Source organism: Danio aesculapii, chromosome 21, assembly GCF_903798145.1.
Source record: "Danio aesculapii chromosome 21, fDanAes4.1, whole genome shotgun sequence".
In the NCBI taxonomy this organism is placed as follows: Eukaryota; Metazoa; Chordata; class Actinopteri; order Cypriniformes; family Danionidae; genus Danio; species Danio aesculapii.
In genome coordinates, this window is record NC_079455.1 from 11851750 (window position 1) to 11872003 (window position 20254).

Here is a 20254-nt window from a genome sequence, read left to right on the forward strand (position 1 = left end):
GCCATATTGCGCCAGACCGCACACTACACACCAGCTGATTGGTGGAGAGGAAACAGAGTGATGAAACCAATTACGATATAGGGATGGTTAAGAGGCCATGATGGACAGATGCCAGTGGGCAAATTTGGCCAGGATGCCAGGGTTAAACCCCTACTCTTTTCTGAAGGACATCCAGGAATTTTTAACGACCACAGAGACCTCGGTTTAACTTCTCATCTGAAAGACAGCACTTACTGAGCAGTATAAAGTCCCCTTTAGTATACTGGGGCGTTAGGACCCACACAAACTGCAGGTTGAGCGCCCCCTGCTGGCCTCACTGACACCACTTCTGGCAGCATCCTAGCTTTCCCATGTGGTCTCCCATCAAGGTACTGACCGAGCACAGCCCTGCTTAGCTTCAGTGGGCGACCATGTGAGAGTTGCAGGGAGCTAGCTGCCAGCAGAAGAAAAATATAGTTTGTCATAATTAAATTAGGATTTAATTGCAATATAGTGAACTAAACTTGTGACAGTTATTAATAGATATGGTGAATAACTGTAAATTGACTTTTCCAGAATTCCCTGCATGACACTTCATTTTCTTGTGTTTACTTCTTTATTTATGTTTCTCTGTGTATGGGAAAACATCTCTGAGATGAGCTTTTTGTTAGTAAAATCACCATCATGATAGAACATTAAAAATGTACATTTATTTTACGGTTCCTACCTTATTTTCAATAATACATTTCTGCCAACAGCTTCCAGTTTGTTACCATAAATTTTACCTTTTTGTTCCTGTGTATAGCAATGGGAAAATAGAGACCACTTACAATTCTCAGTTTCTCCGGATTTATGATGTATTGTTATGTGTTTGAGCCAAACTTAAATTTTTGTGTTTTAGTTTTGTTTGGTAAACTACTGATGACAATTTTTCTGACTCAAAAAAAACAACTAAATGAATAATAAACAAATCTTCTAGAGCATAAAATAAGAATAACATAAAACAATAAGTAAGTATCATAGTTTTAGACATGTTTATAGTCATTTTTATAATATAATACCAGTGGTGTAAAGTAACAAAATACAATTACTCAAATTACTGTAATTAAGTAGTTTTTTTATCAGAAATTGTAATTTAGTAAGTAGTTTTAAAAATGTATACTTTCCCTTCAGTACATTTAGTGTAGTATCAGTACTTCTACTGTTTTTCTTCAACCTGCAGTCACTCCTTTATTTTCTTGTCTCTGGGGATTGGCTAAAGTAGAATAATCAGTCCTGTTACTCTTGTCCAGTGGTAGAAAGAGTACTCAAGTAAAAGTATGACTACTTGCCTAAAAATGTAGTGTAAGTAGAGTAAAAATATTTGTTGTAAATATTACTCAAAGTATGAGTAAAAAGTAGACATTTTTAAAAGTACTCAAGAGTAGAGAGTAGTGAGTATTACGCTGTGAAAAGCTGATGCGTTTATATGTAATTTGTGCATGTGTGTGTAAACATAACCTTCTGTAGTGCAACTAGTTATTGCCCAGCAGGCACAAAACGTCATAAGACGTTAAGATTAGGTTATATTAAGGTTGTGATCTCAGGTTACCAAAATTCAATGGCTAGCCAGCATCTAAGGGCAACTTTATTTTGATATCCAATAACAAAGTCAAATGATGTTGATATTTGGTTGATTTTAAGTTATTAGAAAGTGACCAAAATCCAACGTCGAGCCAGCATCTTAAACCAAAGTCATACTGATGTCAAATACTGACATTTATTCATCAGGTACGGCAACCAAAATCCAACGTCTGATAGACATCATAGTGGTAACGTCCACACAACTTCAAGCTGTGACATCATTAGACATTGATAATCGGTTGGTTTTAGGTTGGACATTGACGTTGGTCCAACGTTGAGTTCTGATATCAACCCGATTTTTATTTCCAAACAAAATGCAACATCCCCATGACACAACGATACCAATATTATTACTCTAAAAGAGTTAAGAAGCAGACCAAATTTGGTAAAAATACTTATTTTACTCATTTCTTCTTTGAAATTTGTAATAAATGTTCAGAGCTTTGTAGAATAAAACTAATTTTAACATTATACTCAAACCCATATCTAGTAAATTTAAGAAAATTAAAGTAAATCCAGACAAACCAAGATTTTTTAAAAGTATTCTCTTAATGTTTTCCCCCATAGCTATGTACTGTATATGTATATTTAAAATCCTGTAAACTTATTTTTTTATTTCTTGTTGACTAAAAATATGTGCCACAATAACTCAAATGCAAACTATACAGAGTTTTAAAAATGATATAAAAATTTCAAATACTTATTTAAAAAAAATATTTCAAAAATACAGTTCTATTTCAGTATCATTACGACACTATTATGATTATTATTGCTATTTTTATGTTTGTAATATTTTTGTTAACGTTTTAGTGGTGCTTTATTGTGATTTTAATAAGACTGCATATTCGTAATATCTTCGTAGCTGGTATTCATTTATATTTCAGTTTTACTTATTATATTTTAGAACATCAAATCAAAATGAGAGATAATTAAGTTACCATCTAGCTGAAATAAAAATGCTAATATGTATTTAATTGATTATTTGCTGTATTTTATTTTATATATGTTTATTTTTGGGTAAACATATAACAATACAACAAAAGCTAACTAAAACTGAAATTAAAATGAAAAATGTACGATTTAAAACAATCTAAGAAATAAAATTGTGTTTTAGTTAGCATTTTCACTTAAAAATCCTGAAAATTTCTGATTATGTTGTTATTATTATCAATTATAATTTAGATTTTCAGCATCGATATGAACTTTGTAAATTCAATAGTCTAATATTAAAAATACATCACAGTTTGAAATTAATTCATTTTGAATAGTCAGATAGCATTTATAGGGGTATGGTGAAAAAGACTATAATTCACAAAAGTTATGAATGAATCAACATGGAAGTCATGCTCTTTCAGATATGAGCTCTGACCTACAGGAAAAGCTGTTGTTCAGCGCCCTCTGGTGGATTGACTACCTTTTGTTTTTACAATGAATAAATAGTATAAATGGTTGACTGCAGTAATAAATATAGTTTAGGAAATATCAATTGTGTGTGTGTGTGTGGGTGTGTGTGTGTGTGTGTGTGTGTGTGTGTGTGTGTGTGTGTGCGTGCGTGCGTGCGTGCGTGCGTGCGTGCGTGCGTGCGTGTGTGTGTGTGTGTGTGTGTGTGTGTAATCATCCATCATTTACTATCCATATTTCAAAAAATAAAATAAATGTGTCAAATTGTAAAGTATGAAAATTACCAATATTATCAGAAAGCAACTGCTATTGCAGTGTGGTAAAGTAAAAGAAAACAAAAGCAAATTAATATAATATAATATAATATAATATAATATAATATAATATAATATAATATAATATAATATAATATAATATAATATAATATAATATAATATCTTTCATGTGACCTAAAGGAAAAAGTTGTCGTTCAACGCCCTCTGGTGGCTTTTTTAAATTGACAGAAACAGTTTCTTCTGATTGCTTAAGCACAATTTTGAAATTAAGGCTCATTTTGTCAAAACACTACACACAATTTACACATCCACACACAAAACAGCAGAACACATCAGTTCTTTTGTAAAATGAAACACTTTATTTTAAACTATTCAAAACTTTACAAAACTATAACAAAACACAATTTTAACACTGTACAGAACACTGCTTCATTCAATATAAATCTGTTTGCTTCATTTACACACTGCTGTAATCAATCTTAAACACTCATATCATTTTTAACTGACTAATACTGATATAATCAGGGTTTGAAAGGTATTGCTATAAAGTACATAAACATTTTTATTTTTTTTTTAATTAAACAATGCAAATATACAACCACAATCAGGCGATCGATATAAGAGAGATACAAAAGAGTAAAAAAAACTACAAGAGCTGCAGAAAGAAAAGAAAAAAAGACTAACAAAACAAAGGAAGGGGTAAGTAAATTACACTCTATAAAAGTGTATAAAATAAATAAATTAAGAGCATTAGGAAAGCTATCTAACTTAAATCAGAGTCAATAGACAACAGTTCGTCATATAGAACCAGGAATCTGACACATTTTTTGTTTTTACACATACGGAAAGATTTGAGCAGTGAGTCAACTTCAATCAGAAAATGTCGAAAAGTAGGGACTGAAGCCATGCATTTTTGCTTATGTATAAATAAAAAAGATAAAAAAAAGTTGAAAATAAATTCTGTAGATTTATGTGACGATTCTGAGTAATAACAAATAATTTCTTTTAAACTAAAAGATTGTGCATGGGTAGTAGTGTTTAAAAAACGATAGAGGTCAAACCAAAATTTCTGAACAAATTCACACATACAAAATAAGTGTATTAAAATTTCATCACCCTTACCACAAAAAGTACAACTACTCAGAATATCAACATATTTGGAAACAAATGAGTTAGCCTGATATATTTTATGCAATATTTTAAAGTGGATCTCTTTAGCTTTATTAGGAATGAAGTATTTATGAGGCAACAACCAAGCTTTTCTCCAATCTATATTATTGATTAATGCAGCCCAATGAAAACAATACGATTTCTTTGCTGAAGAATTAGATGAATATGCTTATTATTACATTTCTTATCATGAATGTCAATGCCTTCCATCACTAATGCTGATTCCTTCAAAGTACATGAACATACTGAATAGAGTGGAGGAACTATAACGTCAATTTGTATGCAAAAACCCGGAAGCGAGTTAGCATTTTAGCAGTTCCGTTTCCCTCGCCCAAAGTCAATGGGTTTTTTCAATGGGATTTCAGTTAAATCGCTTAAATAAGGTTCGTGGCAAACGCAACTTCAATATACTTTCACGTTTTATTCTACGACATAAAACACATCGGTTACACTCTTGAGTTTTAAATCGGTTACGCTTCTTTAAAAAGACTGTTGCTATCAAGTTGCTAAATGGGACTACAGGCGGTGTCGGAGACATTATACGTCATCGAGCTGAACTGGTCTGGAACGCAGCTCGCTTGTGTTTCGGGCATTTGGATTTCTGTTATTTAAGTATTTTCATAAATAGTATATTATAGTTTTTAGTATTTTTCTAATTGGGAATTCATATTGTGTGTAAATAATGCTTTCACTTTCAAGACAGGTTAATTTGTTGATCATTTATTTTAATTAAAGATATGGGGATACAGCTTACCATGCAGCCTGTCTCTTTCCTGCTCTCAGTAATGCAAACGTGTCAATAAATGTGTAAAAATACATACATATTAACTGTCGTTTTAACGTGATCAAGTGATTTTTCGTCGGCTTTTTTTCTTCATCTGAACACATTTAACTCTGTCATAACTGCAGTATTTACACTCCTCTTTAAAATGTATAGCATATGTGACTGTATGGGCTACTTTTCGCTGTACTTCGTGACATGAAAAAATACTGTTGTTCTTTGTCCATGATGGAACTTTCAGGCATTTGATAGACTTGCTCCTCACGCCTCATTTCTGTCGTCTGTTAAGGTAAGCGGGCTGTGTGCACGCGAGCGATCCACTTATTAAAATGTTTCTTATGATAATACTATGTAGGCACATTTATACATGCTGTTTTAAAACGTTTACAACAACCGTAAAGCAAAACAGATGTTTTTCCCACGTATAAACGATGCAAAAGGCACGTAGGTCTATGTGTATTTGCGTATTTATTTGTTTATAATATATAGCGTGGATTATAATATGATAAACATAGAGATTAACTCTGTCATGGACATTATTTCTAAAAAATAAGATATAAAAGTTGTCCGTAGCAGGGTGGTGCTGACGTCACAGGCGAGCGCCCCGAAGAACTGTAGTTCGTTTGTAGCCTAATGTTAGCTTTTCAGTTCTTGCGTTTGCATTTAAGATCCAAAAGTGCTAAAAGTGGTATTTTCGTGTGAGGATTATTCGGCTTGACAAAACGTGTAAGTTTAATGAACAGTGTTTGAACACAGCTTATTATTTGCAATCTTCGAAAAGCCTATGGGAAATCCTATGGGGATTTTATTGAGGGAACCAGTTTTATGCTAGCAGCCGATTAGCCTACAAGGTGACGTCATAGTACCCCCACTCTATTCACCAAACAGTGATAGACTAAAAGCTAAATATTGCCCTATCCTAACAAACCACACAACAACGTAAAGCTTATTTATTCAGCTTACATTTCAATGTAAAAAAAATAAATCCATCTCGTCTCCTGTTTACCAATCTTCCTCCCTTTCCTGCTTCCTCTTCCATACTGCAACATTGGCTTATTTATTGAAGATTAATATTTATAGCTCCTGTAAAACATATTTATTTAAGACTACTATTTATAGCTATACTACTGTAAACATGTTTATTGAAAACTAATAGTTTATACCTATTGCTTTTTTTATTGTGGTTACAGCTGATTGGTGTGTCTACAGTTTTGCAGCAGTGTGTGTGTGTGCACACCTGATGGCTGTGTTTAACCTATGCTTCATGTGTGTGTTCATTTTAAAAGGCCTTTGCTCTGAAATTTCAAGGAAATTCCATTAAGAAAAATTTCTGTGTCAAAAGCATCTACACTTGTGTTTTGCTCCTTGAGTGTACGGTTTTGCTAATTGTGGGAAAAGTTTAATTTTAGTGTGTTAGCAATCATGGTGGGTGATGCAGTAGGTAGTGCTGTCGCCTCACAGCAAGACGGTCGCTGGTTCGAGCCTCGGCTGGGTCAGTTGGTGTTTATATGTGGAGTTTGCATGTTCTCCCTGCGTTCGCATGGGTTTCCTCCGGATACTCTGGTTTCCCCCACAGTCCAAAGACATGCAGTACAGATGAATTGAGTAGGCTAAATTGTCCGTAGTGTATGAGTGTGAGTGTATGGATGTTTCCCAGAGATGGGTTGCGATTGTAAGGGCATCTGCTGCATAAAAAATGTGCTGGAAGAATTCCGCTGTGGCGACCCCGGATTAATAAAGGGACTAAGCCGAAAAGAAAATGAATGAATTAATGAATGTTAGCAATTATGAAAAACTGTAATAAATAGATTTTCACACACATATACATACATACATACATACATCATCAGCAGGCAGAGAGAAACACTGATGCACCATTGTGTGTTTGTAAAGATGTTTAAAGGGCCCTCCAAAACACTTCAAAAGACAGCTGCATTTAATCTGGATGTTACACAGTGAACTTCACTTTTTTTATGTTGTATAATTCTAACACAAGTTTGTAGACACGTTTAGGTATTTTAAAACATATCCATCTTTAATGCTAAAACAACAACAATAATAATAAAGATTTCACTTTATTAACATTTGCAATGTGATAAAGTTACAGCTCTCTTTGAAAAGGAAGGAAATGTTTTTGGAGGCCCTACAATGTAAAAAGAAAAAAATTTAACAGTTGTCAATTGCTCATAATTCATGAATGTTTTTTTTTTAAACATATTTATACAAATTGCGTTATGGTTTATGTTCTCTGATCTTTTTTTTTATTTTTTTTTTTTTTTTTTGATGAGTTTAACAAATAAAAAGTGACACATTGATATGTTTAATCACTGAAAATGATGTACTGTCTGGGGTTTTTTGAAAATATACTGAAAAATGGGTAAAGAGCTGCCAGTACTTTCCCAGTTATTGTACGTATTTATCCTGGACGAGCCCCCACTTTATGTTACAACTCTAGTCAAGGAGGTAACATAAATAAACCACATTCTCCCAATTCAAACTAGATTAAAGAACTATCTATTTAGTAAAGCATACACTCAGTGCACCACTTAGCGGGTTTCCACACAGGTTTCTGCATCTTGTTTATGTACACTATGAACAGCAGCTATGTTAATTATTCTCTTTATTTTCCATTTCCACCAGGGGATACTCTTCCCGAGGCCCTCAGACTATGCAGAGTCACTGATTCGATCCAAGACTAACGACGAGATGATTCCAAGGTTTCCATATCCTGGACCAGGCCGTTTCCTGAGCAGTTACTGTGGTGGTCATGGAGGAGTGGAGAGCATGAGACTGATTCCTGTGACGCTCCAGGGACAGACGAGTCTTCGCTGAGGCCAGCTTCCTGCCTCCACCGCTGAGACTGCAGCTCTGCACAAGACGTTTGGCCAGAGGAGAAATTAAAATGGTCATGCCCAACTGAGTCTGGTTTCTCTCAAGGTTTTTTTTCTTCTTCACTTTCGCCAATTGGTGAAGTTTTTTTCCGTCTTCGCTGTCGCCACTGGCTTGAATGGTTCGGGATTGGTAGAGCTACGCATCGTTGAATTTGCTCTTCACTGTTTGGACTCTCAGTAGTGATTTTTAAACCACACTGAACTGAGCTAAACTGAACTGAACTTAAACACTACAAACTGAACTAAACTTTTCCAATTTACTATGATCTTCTATGTGAAGCTGCTTTGACACAATCTACATTGTAAAAGCGCTATACAAATAAAGGTATATTGAATTGAATTGAATGTACAAATAAAGTTTTCTGGAAACCTTTCTCATAAGGATCATTCTTTTTTTCACTTGTTTTTTCTATAGTAAGGGAGATAACTGTATTTCCCCTCTAATTTTGTTAGGTTCGTTTAGTTTCAACTTGGGTTTATTTGGTAGCTATATTTGTTTGCTATTTTTAGTGGCTCCTCTCTGAGATATCGGCTTCTATGTAAGACAAGAAAAGAAAAAAGAAGACAAGAAGAGTTTCCAGAAATCTTTATTTGTTTATATAGTTAATTTATGTTACTTCATGGACCCCCAAAGCAGGGATGTAAGAATGTCTATTATTTCTTATACAATATATTGTTCCTAACTATACAAAATTGCTAAACCGTAGAGTTTAATCTTAACATCAAAAGTGAGTGCAGCAGAGATTGAGGTATTATAACACAATTTAAATGCACGTAAAAAAACGAAACATCTGAAATTGTTATATTTTTGCACTGTGTTTAGCTGCCAGCATTTACTGAGCAGAGTCTTAAAGTTTCTTAGCTTTTTTTTATTTTTTAAAGATGTCTTACAGCTGATGTTCATACATGGGACAAAAGTTTGATATTACATACAATATGAGGCAGTGAGAATTGAGATATTTAAAAGCAATCCCCCAAAATTCCCCCATCAGCTACTTTAAAGCAGTAAACCCCTCACCGGCTTACATTATATATTAATGCTCCATTCCAGCATATCTGCACCCTCATGATTCACTTATAACAGACAGCTTTGTAAACAAATATATGTACTTTTCTTTCTTTTTTTGGTGTTAAAGTCTTGTAACAAGAAGAGTCTTTGTAGAAGCTTTCATCAAGGATTAAAACATTAAAAACAAAGTAATGTCACAATTTTCAACACATAAATTTTCATTCACAACAGTAAAAACAGTAGTGGCCAAAGGTGATACACTCAAATTACTTTTGTTGCTCATTCAAACTACTTAAAATGAGTTGAAACAACACAACTCTTAGATTTTTGGGGGGGACAACTTAATTGTTTTTTTTTTTGTATACACTTAAATTTGTAAAAACTATGAAGCTAACTCAATAGATTTGTTTTGGGACAACATGAAGGGATTGTGTGGAACCCAGCATTTTTACAGTGTATCCGAAATTTAATTTGTAATTTTTTTATTTTAAAGGCATAGTTTCCTTAAAAATTAAACAGTTCTATTTTGACATAAGGTTCATAATTTTATTTTTTGTCTTCTAATTTTGTTAGGTTCAATTAGTTTCAACTTTATTTAGTAGCTATTTTAGTACCTCTTCTCCAAGATATCAGCTTCTCTGTACAAAAGAGAAGAAAACAAACAAGTAGGCTTTGCAGAAAACTTTTTTTTTTGTATGTATGTCACATTCTGCAACATTCACTAAAAATGAAACAGTTCTGTCATTATTTACTCCACATGTTCCAAAACATGCTGGAATCTGGTAACTGTTGAAATCCATTGTGGGGTTTTTTTCCTACTATGGAAGTCAATGGGTCCATTCAAATCGTCAAAATATATTCTTTTGTGTTCAACAGAAGAAAGAAACTCATAAAGGTTTAGACATACTTGAGGATGAGTACATGCTCCCAAATCAGTGAATTACTATTTATAACGCAACTTCCTGGTTTTTGACGTTTGATTATAATATTAAGTCTCTGGAATCTTTTTGGCCACATTCTTTTCTGAAAATGCCTCGTGGTACAAAGAAAACCACGAAAAAAGATTCTTCGCCGAACCTTGTGAGGCAGAAACTAGCGGCGATTTTGAGTTAAGCATGGCAAAGGCGTTTCAACAAATGACAAAATCGATTTAAAAAACGGTTGACGCCAAACTTGACCCTCTGAGCTCATACAAATTCAATCTCAACAACTGGAGAATTGCAAGAGGCCCGTGTTCTCACGCTGGAAAGTCAAGTCACGTCACTTACTGACCACATAGATGACTTGAAGAACAGAGGAAGGCGCAAAAACATTCACATTCTCGGCTTACCTGAAGGGGCAGAGGGCTCTAACACAGTGTTATTTCTTCAAAAATGGATCCCGGACTTTCTTCATCTGCAGACTAATGAGTCTACATTTGAATAAAACCAGAAAAAGTATGAAAAATTACATGTACATGTTGAGGAATATACTACATTGAATGAGAAAAAACTTGTTCGGTATTTAATTGACAAAAAAGGCAAACAATATTTTATGAAAGAACATGGGATTTATTTTACTCTGCTAAAATGGATTTTAAAAAAGAAACAGAAAGAAATGGAGTGGCTACAGTTTAATCAGTTATTAATTTTTTATGATTTCCCTCTTGTATTTTAATAGCATGTTTTCTTGATCATAACAGTTGAAAATGCTGAAATGCAGATCATAAACAAAAGTTTTCTTTGCTTGAAATCACTTTTGGCCACTACTCGTGATATTAAAGGAAGCAAAACTTGGGGAACATAAGAAATGATAAATGTTAAAAATTGCGAGAAAAAAAGGCAGAATTGAGAAATAAAAAGACAATTCTGACAAGATACAAATCCCCTCAGAATGAATGATCACAGTTCTGCCTTTTTCTCAGAATTGTGACATTGTATCTTGTATCTTTAGACTTATGCAACTGCAAATTTATAGAGAATACTTCTGAAGTGCAAGTTAGTAAGTTGCAAGATACAATGTCAATAATCTATAAACTTGCAATCTCAAGAAATAAAGTCAACTGTAAATACAACAAAAGTCTGAATTGTCCGATTAAACTAATAATGATTGAAGATTTAATTTATTATTATTATTATTATTATTTCACAATTCAGACTTTTATTCTCTAAACTGTGTGAAGAAAAAGTCATTTTGTGAGACATAAACTCAGAATTGCCACAAAAAGTCAGAATTCTAAGATAAAGATGCTATGTTTTTTAGTTTATTTTTATTCTGTGGAAAAAATGGGTTTTCCATAATGATTCCTTAATACCTTCCAAAAATTTAAGATCAGTAAGACTTTTTTCATATTTGAGACAATGCAATACACTCTTACTATATAATGTTTCTTGACAACCAAATCATCATATTACAAACTTCTATGACACTGAGAAGCGGAGTAATGACTTTGCATAACAGAAATAAATTATTGATTGATATAGAAAGTTAATAATATAACAACTATGTCAAAATAGAAGTTTTTTTTTTGTTGTTGTTGATCAAATAAACATTTCAAAAACATCAAAAAATCTTACTGAACCTCTGCCATTGAAAAAACCATGATGTGGTCAACCACTATTACATTCATCCAAAGTTTTTTTTTAAAAAATGTATAAAGTATCACCTGTTTGACATTATCATAACAACAACAACAAATTAGCATAATTAATATACCAAAATGAATAAGAAAACTGGGCACTGTATATGATACCAGTAAATAATTTCTCTCCAAATATGTACATGCTTACAGTAGTGTTGACTAATGTCTGCCAAAGGTTGTGGCGCATCATTTGAAGAGACAGCACAAAAAAAATATAAAAATAACTATCAGTAGTCACGCTACATCGCAATAAAGAAGGTTCTTATGAAAAAAATATAGCATCAGCTGTGTCATTAAGTGTACTGCTTCAAATGTCATGTGTTATTCAATTCCAAAGCCTAAAAAATATAAAAGTCACCACCACCAATAGGAGGCACTGCAAGCAGACGACGGCGGCATGCAGAGGAAATCATCCTGTTCATTCCTGTTAGAAAGAAACAGAGAACACACACTATATAAATGAATAGTTAGAAAAACAACAAACATAATTGTAATTCATTTTACAAGAAAATGTTTTAGTCTTTCTATGACAAAATTTCCCGTTTACTTGTGTTATTTGTTACTTAATTGTTCTAAGTATGGAGCCCCACACATCGCATGCAAGAAACAAAATATATATTAAAATATAATAGGATAGAACATGCCAACTCAGTATAATTTTCTTTATAATTATTTATTCAATAAAGATATTTACATTTGGAAAAGCTGTGCTGTCTGAATAAATCCTTTAAAAAATATGTTTATAAATACAGTACTGTGCAAAATTTTAGGCCAATATTAAATCTGCTGTTTTACTGATGGTATTATGGATATATATGTGACCCTTTACCACAAAACCATAAGTCATAAATGTAAATCATTTGTCTTTTTATTGAGATTTATACAGGGTGATTAAATTATCATTCAGTTGATGTATGTTTTGTTAGGATAGAAGTTTGAATTATTTTGATTTAATTGTTTAAGACATGCAAAAGGCAATGTTGATAAAACTCAACAGTCATGAAATGACCTCCACGGGGTCCAGACCTGAATATTATAGAGGCTGTATGAGATCATCTGGACAAAAAAAAAGAAAGATATGAACTCTAATCCTAAAGAAGAACTCTGCAAAATGCTAAAATAAGCCTAATAATACACAGCACATTATTTCAGAAAATGTCAGGACAATTAGACCAAAACAGGGTAACACTTTATTTTGATGGTCCATTTGAGTATTGGTAGACTGTCTGCTTAATAACTGTTGATACAAACATTCAACAGACATTTAACTGACTATAAGAAACATTGCACGTACGTGTCAAATTACACTAACACTAAACCTAACACCAACCCTAACCCCAATCTAACATTCTACTTATAATCTAATGAAAATTAGTTGGCATGTAGATGCAATGTAACTTAAATTAAACAAACGGACCATCAAAATAAAGTGTGACCCAAAACATTTCAAGCTGTGATTGGTGCCAAATGAACCACATTAAACATAGACTTGGAAATGTTGTGCCGTTGATGGTGCTTTTTGTATACATTTCCTTTAGTTTCTGTTTGTTTTTAATAAAGAGATTGATTGATAGATTATATACAGTGCAAAAGTCTTAGACTAACAAAGTTGGTATAGTGCTTAGGACATTTGCTCAGTACTGTATATTATATTTATGTATGTACTGTATTATGTATATAGCACTATTCAAAAATTTTGACACAGGAATGGGTACGTGTTCTTTTGACTGGCACTGTACTATAATATGCATATATATATATATATATATATATATAGGTCTATTCTTAATCTCTTAGGACTTTATGCTCCAATTTAGCTTACATCCTTTCAGGGTTCATAACATCTTAAATCTGGGTAAACCAAAAGTTGCAGACACTTTTAGTGAACCATTCCCTCATAGCAAACGGTAAGAGGGGCATGGTTATGAATATTGTGGCTAAAGCCATCAAACTGATGTCAACAGAAGAACCGCCTCTCTAAACTCAAATTAGACTTTAATAAAAGATTACCAAAACAATTAACTGTTTACCTAAAGAATGTGTGCTGGCAATATAAACAATAGTTTTGATTTCCAATGCACAAGAAGTAACAGTTTTTCAGATTTCAGGATGTATTTTGTATAGTACTAGTATGCTACAGTTTTTGAATGATAAAACGTTGCTGGCAAACCACACTGACATTCTTTGTAGTAAATGTTGAATCTCAGCCCAGCCTGTCCTCATTCTGAGGCAAATATGTGAATACTCGATGGATACAGACAGGCTGGCTTCTTTCCCAGAAAGTAAACCCAACAAGGAGACTTTGAAAAATGGGTTCATCCATTCTGAAAAGATGACTATGAGGTCTGTCAACTCAACGCATTGGGTAAAAAGGGAAATGTGCCGCTGAAATGTTGTAACATCCAGCACAAATTGCATGAAATGTTTTGTATTAGAAATGATAACTGGTGCAATTTTTTTTTCAATACTTTGCATTGTCTAAGCACAAATGTTATTAAATCTGCATTTTGTTTATTGCGTCATTTTGTTTTCCCATCTATGTGTAAAATAATTAGGTCGCTTGCATTAAAGAGAGGTCAGTGGCATTATAATCATTCATTCAAGGGGGGTGGGGGGTAATAATTTCAACTGTATATATACATGATATAAGATATAATTTTATTAATTATTTACATTCACTTTTTTATTTGAAATTTGATTAAATTAAACATTTAGTCAAACACATACAATAACTATTAATTGCAAATCCAGAGATTATTTTTAAGTTTTTATTTAATGTTGGTCGATTTTACTATTAAATTTTTTTAGCTGAAATAAGACAAATTAATGTTTAAATGTATTATTTGTAAAATTATTTAATTTTTATGGCTTTTTAGTTTAAGTTACCTATATTAACCATGCCCCAAGCTTTCAAAATCTACTCAATGTAATATTATATATAATGTGGTGGAATGCATTGCAATTCCCCTTTTGTTTCAAAATGTATTCATTTATTCATTTATTTTCCTTTGGCTTAGTCGCTTGTTTATCAGAGGTAGCCACAGCAAAATGAACCACCAACTATTCCAGCCTATGTTTTACACAGCGGATACCCTTCCAGCCAGTACTGGGAATCGCCCATACACTCTCACATTCACACACACTTATAATTAACACGTATACGTAACACAGAAATGTGTCTCTTTAGCAGTCTTACACACTCTAGATGATGCGAGTTCCTGTCCTCTCGATGACCATAGTCCTGTCCTCTTTAATAGGAGCTGTGTACTGATAATCATCACTCAGCAGACCCAAAATAGGGTACTGGTTCATGTATCTGTTTCAAGACAAGAAAAAGTCCACAATGGCCATTTAGCAATATAATTTTCACACAATATTCCAACTGTTCATATGCAGTAAACACACACCTCTTGGTTACGACGGTCCTCGTGGAGCTACTGGAGCTGTCAGTCTTCTGCAGTTTGAGTCGTCTGATCTCCTGATGGAAAAATGTCAATGGTGAGAATGAGGAAGTGCAGTATTAAAGTGGAGAGGTACAATATCTGTCAGTCAGACCGTCTTAATTCACATTCCTCAAGTGTAAAGGAGCTGAGGTAATGCAGAGACGGAAGAAATGAAAGAACACCAAACTAGGATCTAAATCATGCCCATCATAATGAGAACCACAGCTTCACTAGCAGACAGAAACAGACATGATGTTTTAATTGAACATGTCAATTCATTCAGCTAATCTCAGTATTCAGTATACCTCAAAAGAAATCAAAGAACAAACTGAAATGACATTATTTTGAATATTTTTTCCATTTCAATTGAAGTTTATTTGTATAGTGCTTTTTTTTACAATAACTATTGCTCCAAAGCAGCTTTACAAAAAGGGCTTGCTATGACACTGCAGTCAAAATCAGACGGGTAAGGTGTTGTGAATATGGCAGACAGTATATATACATGCTTAACCTGCAGTTTTGCAATATACACTGTAAAAAAATAAAAATAAAAATAACATCATACGAATGCAAATCGGCATGACTAAACTGACTACAACAGAGCCGGATTCCAAAGCCCCCCGAGGTGAAGAATGCATGGAGGCAGTGGTTTTCATATTTATGTAAAAAATAATATTTAAAAGTATTTTAATCCTTTATTATTTTTCTTTTGTAAAATATTTGTGTATTGCTGTACAACCTGTGTGTATTAAATAATGTGTATGTGTGTTTTGGAGCCGCATAGGCATATAACTAACGCGCTCTTCAAATTACAAAATCTCTGCGCTGGACTTTAACTTTTAGGTCCCTATCATACACCCGGCGCAAGGCGCGACGCAATAGTTGTTTGTTAGTTTCAGCTTGGTGCAAGAGTCGTTTTGACGTTTTCCGCCATGTTGTTTAAATAGCAAATGCATTTGCGCTTATATGTGCGCCCATAGGCGTTCTGGTCTAAAAAAGGAGGCGTGTTGAGGTGCATTGCTATTTTGAGGAACTTAAAAAGAAAGTTCAAATAGATCAGATTAAAGCTGGTCTATTGTCCAGCACAGAGCGCGTTAGTTGTGTGCCTGGCTTACACATTGCTTAATACAGACAGGGTGTACAGCAAATATGCAAATATATTTACAAATGAAAAATAATTTAAATATCAAGGATATATATAGGATATAATAAGGATATATAGCCTATAGGATATAAATATAAAGGATTAAAATATTACAAAACATATAAATTTCTAGCCTACACAAATATAAAAACCAAACTTTCATGCCTTCTTCATCTCAAGGGGGCTTTTTCAATTTATTCATAACAATTTGCTTTTGTATAATGTTATTATTATTAGCAGTACAATTCATTACATGCATATGTTTATTTGTTTTATTAAAAACAAGCTTAGATTCGTCCACCTGTCAGGGTTTAGACCATATGGGGCATAGCATGTGTGTTAGGATATAACTCACACTTCGTTATTATTGTTCATTTATTCGTTTGCTGGAAATTAGAACTGAATTTAGAAATAGTTTTGAAACAAATATTTGCGATTAACAAACAAAATTAATTATTTATAGGCTAATTGATGTCTGTGGGTACAAGGTTTCCCTATCCACGAGAGCAAAATGAAAGTTAATAATGAGGAGGCTCATCTCTCATTCTCACGCTGTAATGTAAATAATAAATCCATCATGTAAGCAGCAAATGCGCTATGGCGTGACGCAACTGACTCTTAAAGGGAATGGGAGATGAGACTCTGATTTATTCTCAAAACACACAAATAACTCATTAAGAAAATAAGCTCAACACTTTTTAGACTATGCGCCACGGCGCAAAGCGGATTTTTCCATCCTTAAATTAGCTAAAGTGGATTTTGACACACCCTAATTGCTTTGGCGCCCTGCGCTTAGCGCTTTGCGCATGGATCATCAAAATAGAGCCCTTAGTTGGTCAATGGCATGGTCTATTTCAGTTGCCTCAAAATAGCAACGCACAACGCACCTTAACACACTTTCTTTTTAGACCAGCATGCCCATGAGTCCACAAAATTTGCAAAACATGAAAATGACAGTTGCTCTGGTCTGAACATAGTAACAAATCACGTCGTATATGATAGGGTCATAACATTGTCTTGTTTTAAAAAATAATATAACAAAATTAGGTGAGTTTTTCTTAACAAAACAAAAAAATCTGCCAAATAATGTTATGAAAAAAGAAAAAAAAATGATTATTTTGCTTGTTTATGAAAAAACTCATTTATTTTTAGCATACTATTTCCGAAAACAAGGCATTATATTTTGCTTGTCTAGAAAATGCTTTTTGATTTGAGAATTTTCAAACATTTGGATTAAAAACATGACAAAAAATTTAAGCAAGAAAAGCATTTTTTACAGTGCATGATGGACAGGGATGCATTTCCCAAAACCATCGTGAGCCAACTAAGATCCCAAGTTGTGTCATTACAAACATAGTTCTGTGATTCGGTGTTTCTTGAATCTATCATTCTAACAAACATTGACAAACAGTGTCGCAATCTGGTGTGGTTGGAACTACACCTCTAGACCTGTGGTTTATTCTAGCCTGTGGTGTTCTATTCTGAGTTATCTTCCTTATGCTCTATTTGCTTCAAACACCTTTTTGATATTTGGTCTACGCAGCTATTAGATCATTTTGAAGGCACGGCCTTTGATTGCTTTGACATTTTCTAATCAACATGTCTATGTACAGTACAAGCACTGTTGGCCACGTGATGAATTCCTTTCTGAATATTTTACATAGCATGCCAAACGTTAAATAGATAAAAGGAAGAGTCCGCCTCAACACAAGCTTCCAAGCTGTCAAAATTTGGTTATTGATAACAGTCGTAATCAAAGAAAATATCACGCATCCGCAAGATATGACCGAACTGATGATAATCACACAACAACTCTGACAAGGCACTTTATGCTTGCATCACGTACCTCCTCTTGGTGTCTGATGACGCTTTCACGCTGCTCCAGTTTGGACAGAAGCTCAGAGATACGCAGCTCCAGACTGCTGGTGTCGGTGGTCTGTATTATGGTGCTCTCCGTCTGGATCTTTATAAGCTGAGACTAGGAAAAATAATAACTTGAAAATTAATAGTTGTTACAGGGGCCGTATTTAGGAGTTTAAGTTGGCATTCACAAGCATGGTTTCTAGGTTTTTAAAAAGAAATTCATATTTTATTTAGTGAGGAGATTTAGTTTTATTTAAATTAATTTAAATTAATGAGCAGACACATTCAGTTTTAACAGAATAACAGCATAAAATGTGATCCTGGACCAAAAAACCAGTCATAAGAGTCAAATTATGGAAATTCAGATGTATGCATTATCTAAATGTTTAATAAGTATAAGTCTTCTATTGACATATACTTTGTTATGATGGGACAATATTTGGCAGAGGTACAACTTGAGTTTTGATATATATATATATATATATATATATATATATATATATATATATATATATATATATATATGTGGCAGGAAATTTAAAATATATATTCTTTGAACATGATCTGCACATAATATTCTAATGATTTTTGGCATAAAATAAGATAAAATAAAAAAAGACTTATTATTTTGACCCTTACTGTACAATGTATTTTTAGCTATTGGCAAACATATACCAGTGCACCATAAGACTTTTGGTCCATAAACATTAACATAAGGTTTTGTGGTCCAGGGTCACAAATAAATAAACAGAAAACCTGTTTTAATTTTATCCCACAGAAAAAAAAAAATCACCACAAAATATGATTTTCACATAAATATTAAGCAGCACAATTGTTTACAGCATTAACGATAAGATTAAGTGCTACTTTAGAACTTTTTTATCTTAGTTTTTTTCATATGTACTTTATTCCTGTATTTACCCGCAGGTTCTTGAGTTCTCTGTCTTTCTCCTCTCGTAGATCATTCAGCATCTTCTCGTACTCTCTGGACAGCTCTTGTGTTTTGATCTGGATGGTGGAGCTACTGCACTGCCCTGCCAACTGTGCAGGAGAAACACAGAAATCAACACAAACATCAAAATCCCTACTTTTAAAGTTTTACAGTTCTCTTAAGTTGGCTAATTATACTTGTATTCAATGCTAACAAATAAAGTAATATAAAGTAATAAAGTAATATATAAAGCATTAAAGCAGAGATGCCCAAACTAAGGTCATCTGAGAATGATGGGGATGGTTTCGAGATTGTCAATTCAAATTTTATGAAATTAAACTAAATTGTTAAAAGCTAACTAAAATTAAATGTTTCAATTATTTGGTGTAAATTAATCTGATTTTGTTTAAATGCATATACTGTCACCTGACAATGCAGAGACTTTAGTGAGCAAATCAAGTCAAAGGCAGATTCTGCTTGACTGGTGTTTTCAGCATTGAACTCCACGGTTATAAATGTGATTGTTTATGTTTTTTTTTTGCAAAAAGTTATCATTTGAAAAGTTATACTGTGTTAGTTAAAATTATTTAAAGAAATGTTTACTATTTATTTTGAAATATATTGAATAATTAGGAAATTTACCATGACAACTTTAATGTAAAAAAGTTTGGTATATTTACCTTCAGCCCATGGCTATGAATAATATTTGGTTTTTGGCCCTTCATACGAAAAAGTTTGGGCACCCCTGCAATAAAGTAATATAAGTATATTTGTTTTTGGTGTTGTGTTAACCATTGTACATTCGAAACTTAATTTGAAACATGTCTATTTTAGATCTTCGATAAATAAATATTGATTCTTACATACTGAGATCAATCTCTTAGTCTACTTAGTCCGATTCAGTTAATGTGTAAATACAAATAATGAAGCATACCCAGTACCAAGAATTGCTACTTTCAATAAATCATCAAGAATATGTCCATTTTATCAAGAATTTAAAACAATAATTGTTGACAAATAAACACCATCATTCCTTCTCTTTAATACTAGTTACAGCCTCAAAATAAATATGAATGAACATCTCACGTCTCCTGTAATTGCTCAATCAGTGCACAGCACACTGC

The 20254-nt window shown here is 33.1% G+C and overlaps 1 protein-coding gene and 1 long non-coding RNA gene across 3 annotated transcripts in view; one reads left to right on the forward strand and one right to left on the reverse strand.

The window, feature by feature from the left end:
• The first annotated feature begins 4790 nt into the window (after window positions 1-4790).
• LOC130214230 (uncharacterized) lies at window positions 4791-9108 on the forward strand. The gene is made up of 2 exons (XR_008835611.1): window positions 4791-4831; window positions 7870-9108. It is a non-coding gene; the product is annotated as an uncharacterized LOC130214230 (long non-coding RNA).
• Window positions 8969-20254, reverse strand: part of pof1b (POF1B actin binding protein) — a 56808-nt gene continuing 45522 nt past the window's right edge. Inside the window, exons 9-13 of one of the 2 annotated variants that reach the window (XM_056445816.1) lie at window positions 19121-19240; window positions 18183-18314; window positions 15157-15227; window positions 14950-15065; window positions 8969-12173 (exon numbers count right to left, since the gene is read on the reverse strand). In XM_056445816.1, coding sequence (XP_056301791.1) covers window positions 14951-15065; window positions 15157-15227; window positions 18183-18314; window positions 19121-19240 — 438 coding nt within the window. In that variant the 3' untranslated portion in view covers window positions 8969-12173; window position 14950. Of the gene's footprint in view, window positions 12174-14945; window positions 15066-15156; window positions 15228-18182; window positions 18315-19120; window positions 19241-20254 lie in introns of both variants that reach the window. The other variant, XM_056445815.1, reaches the window with a different exon arrangement.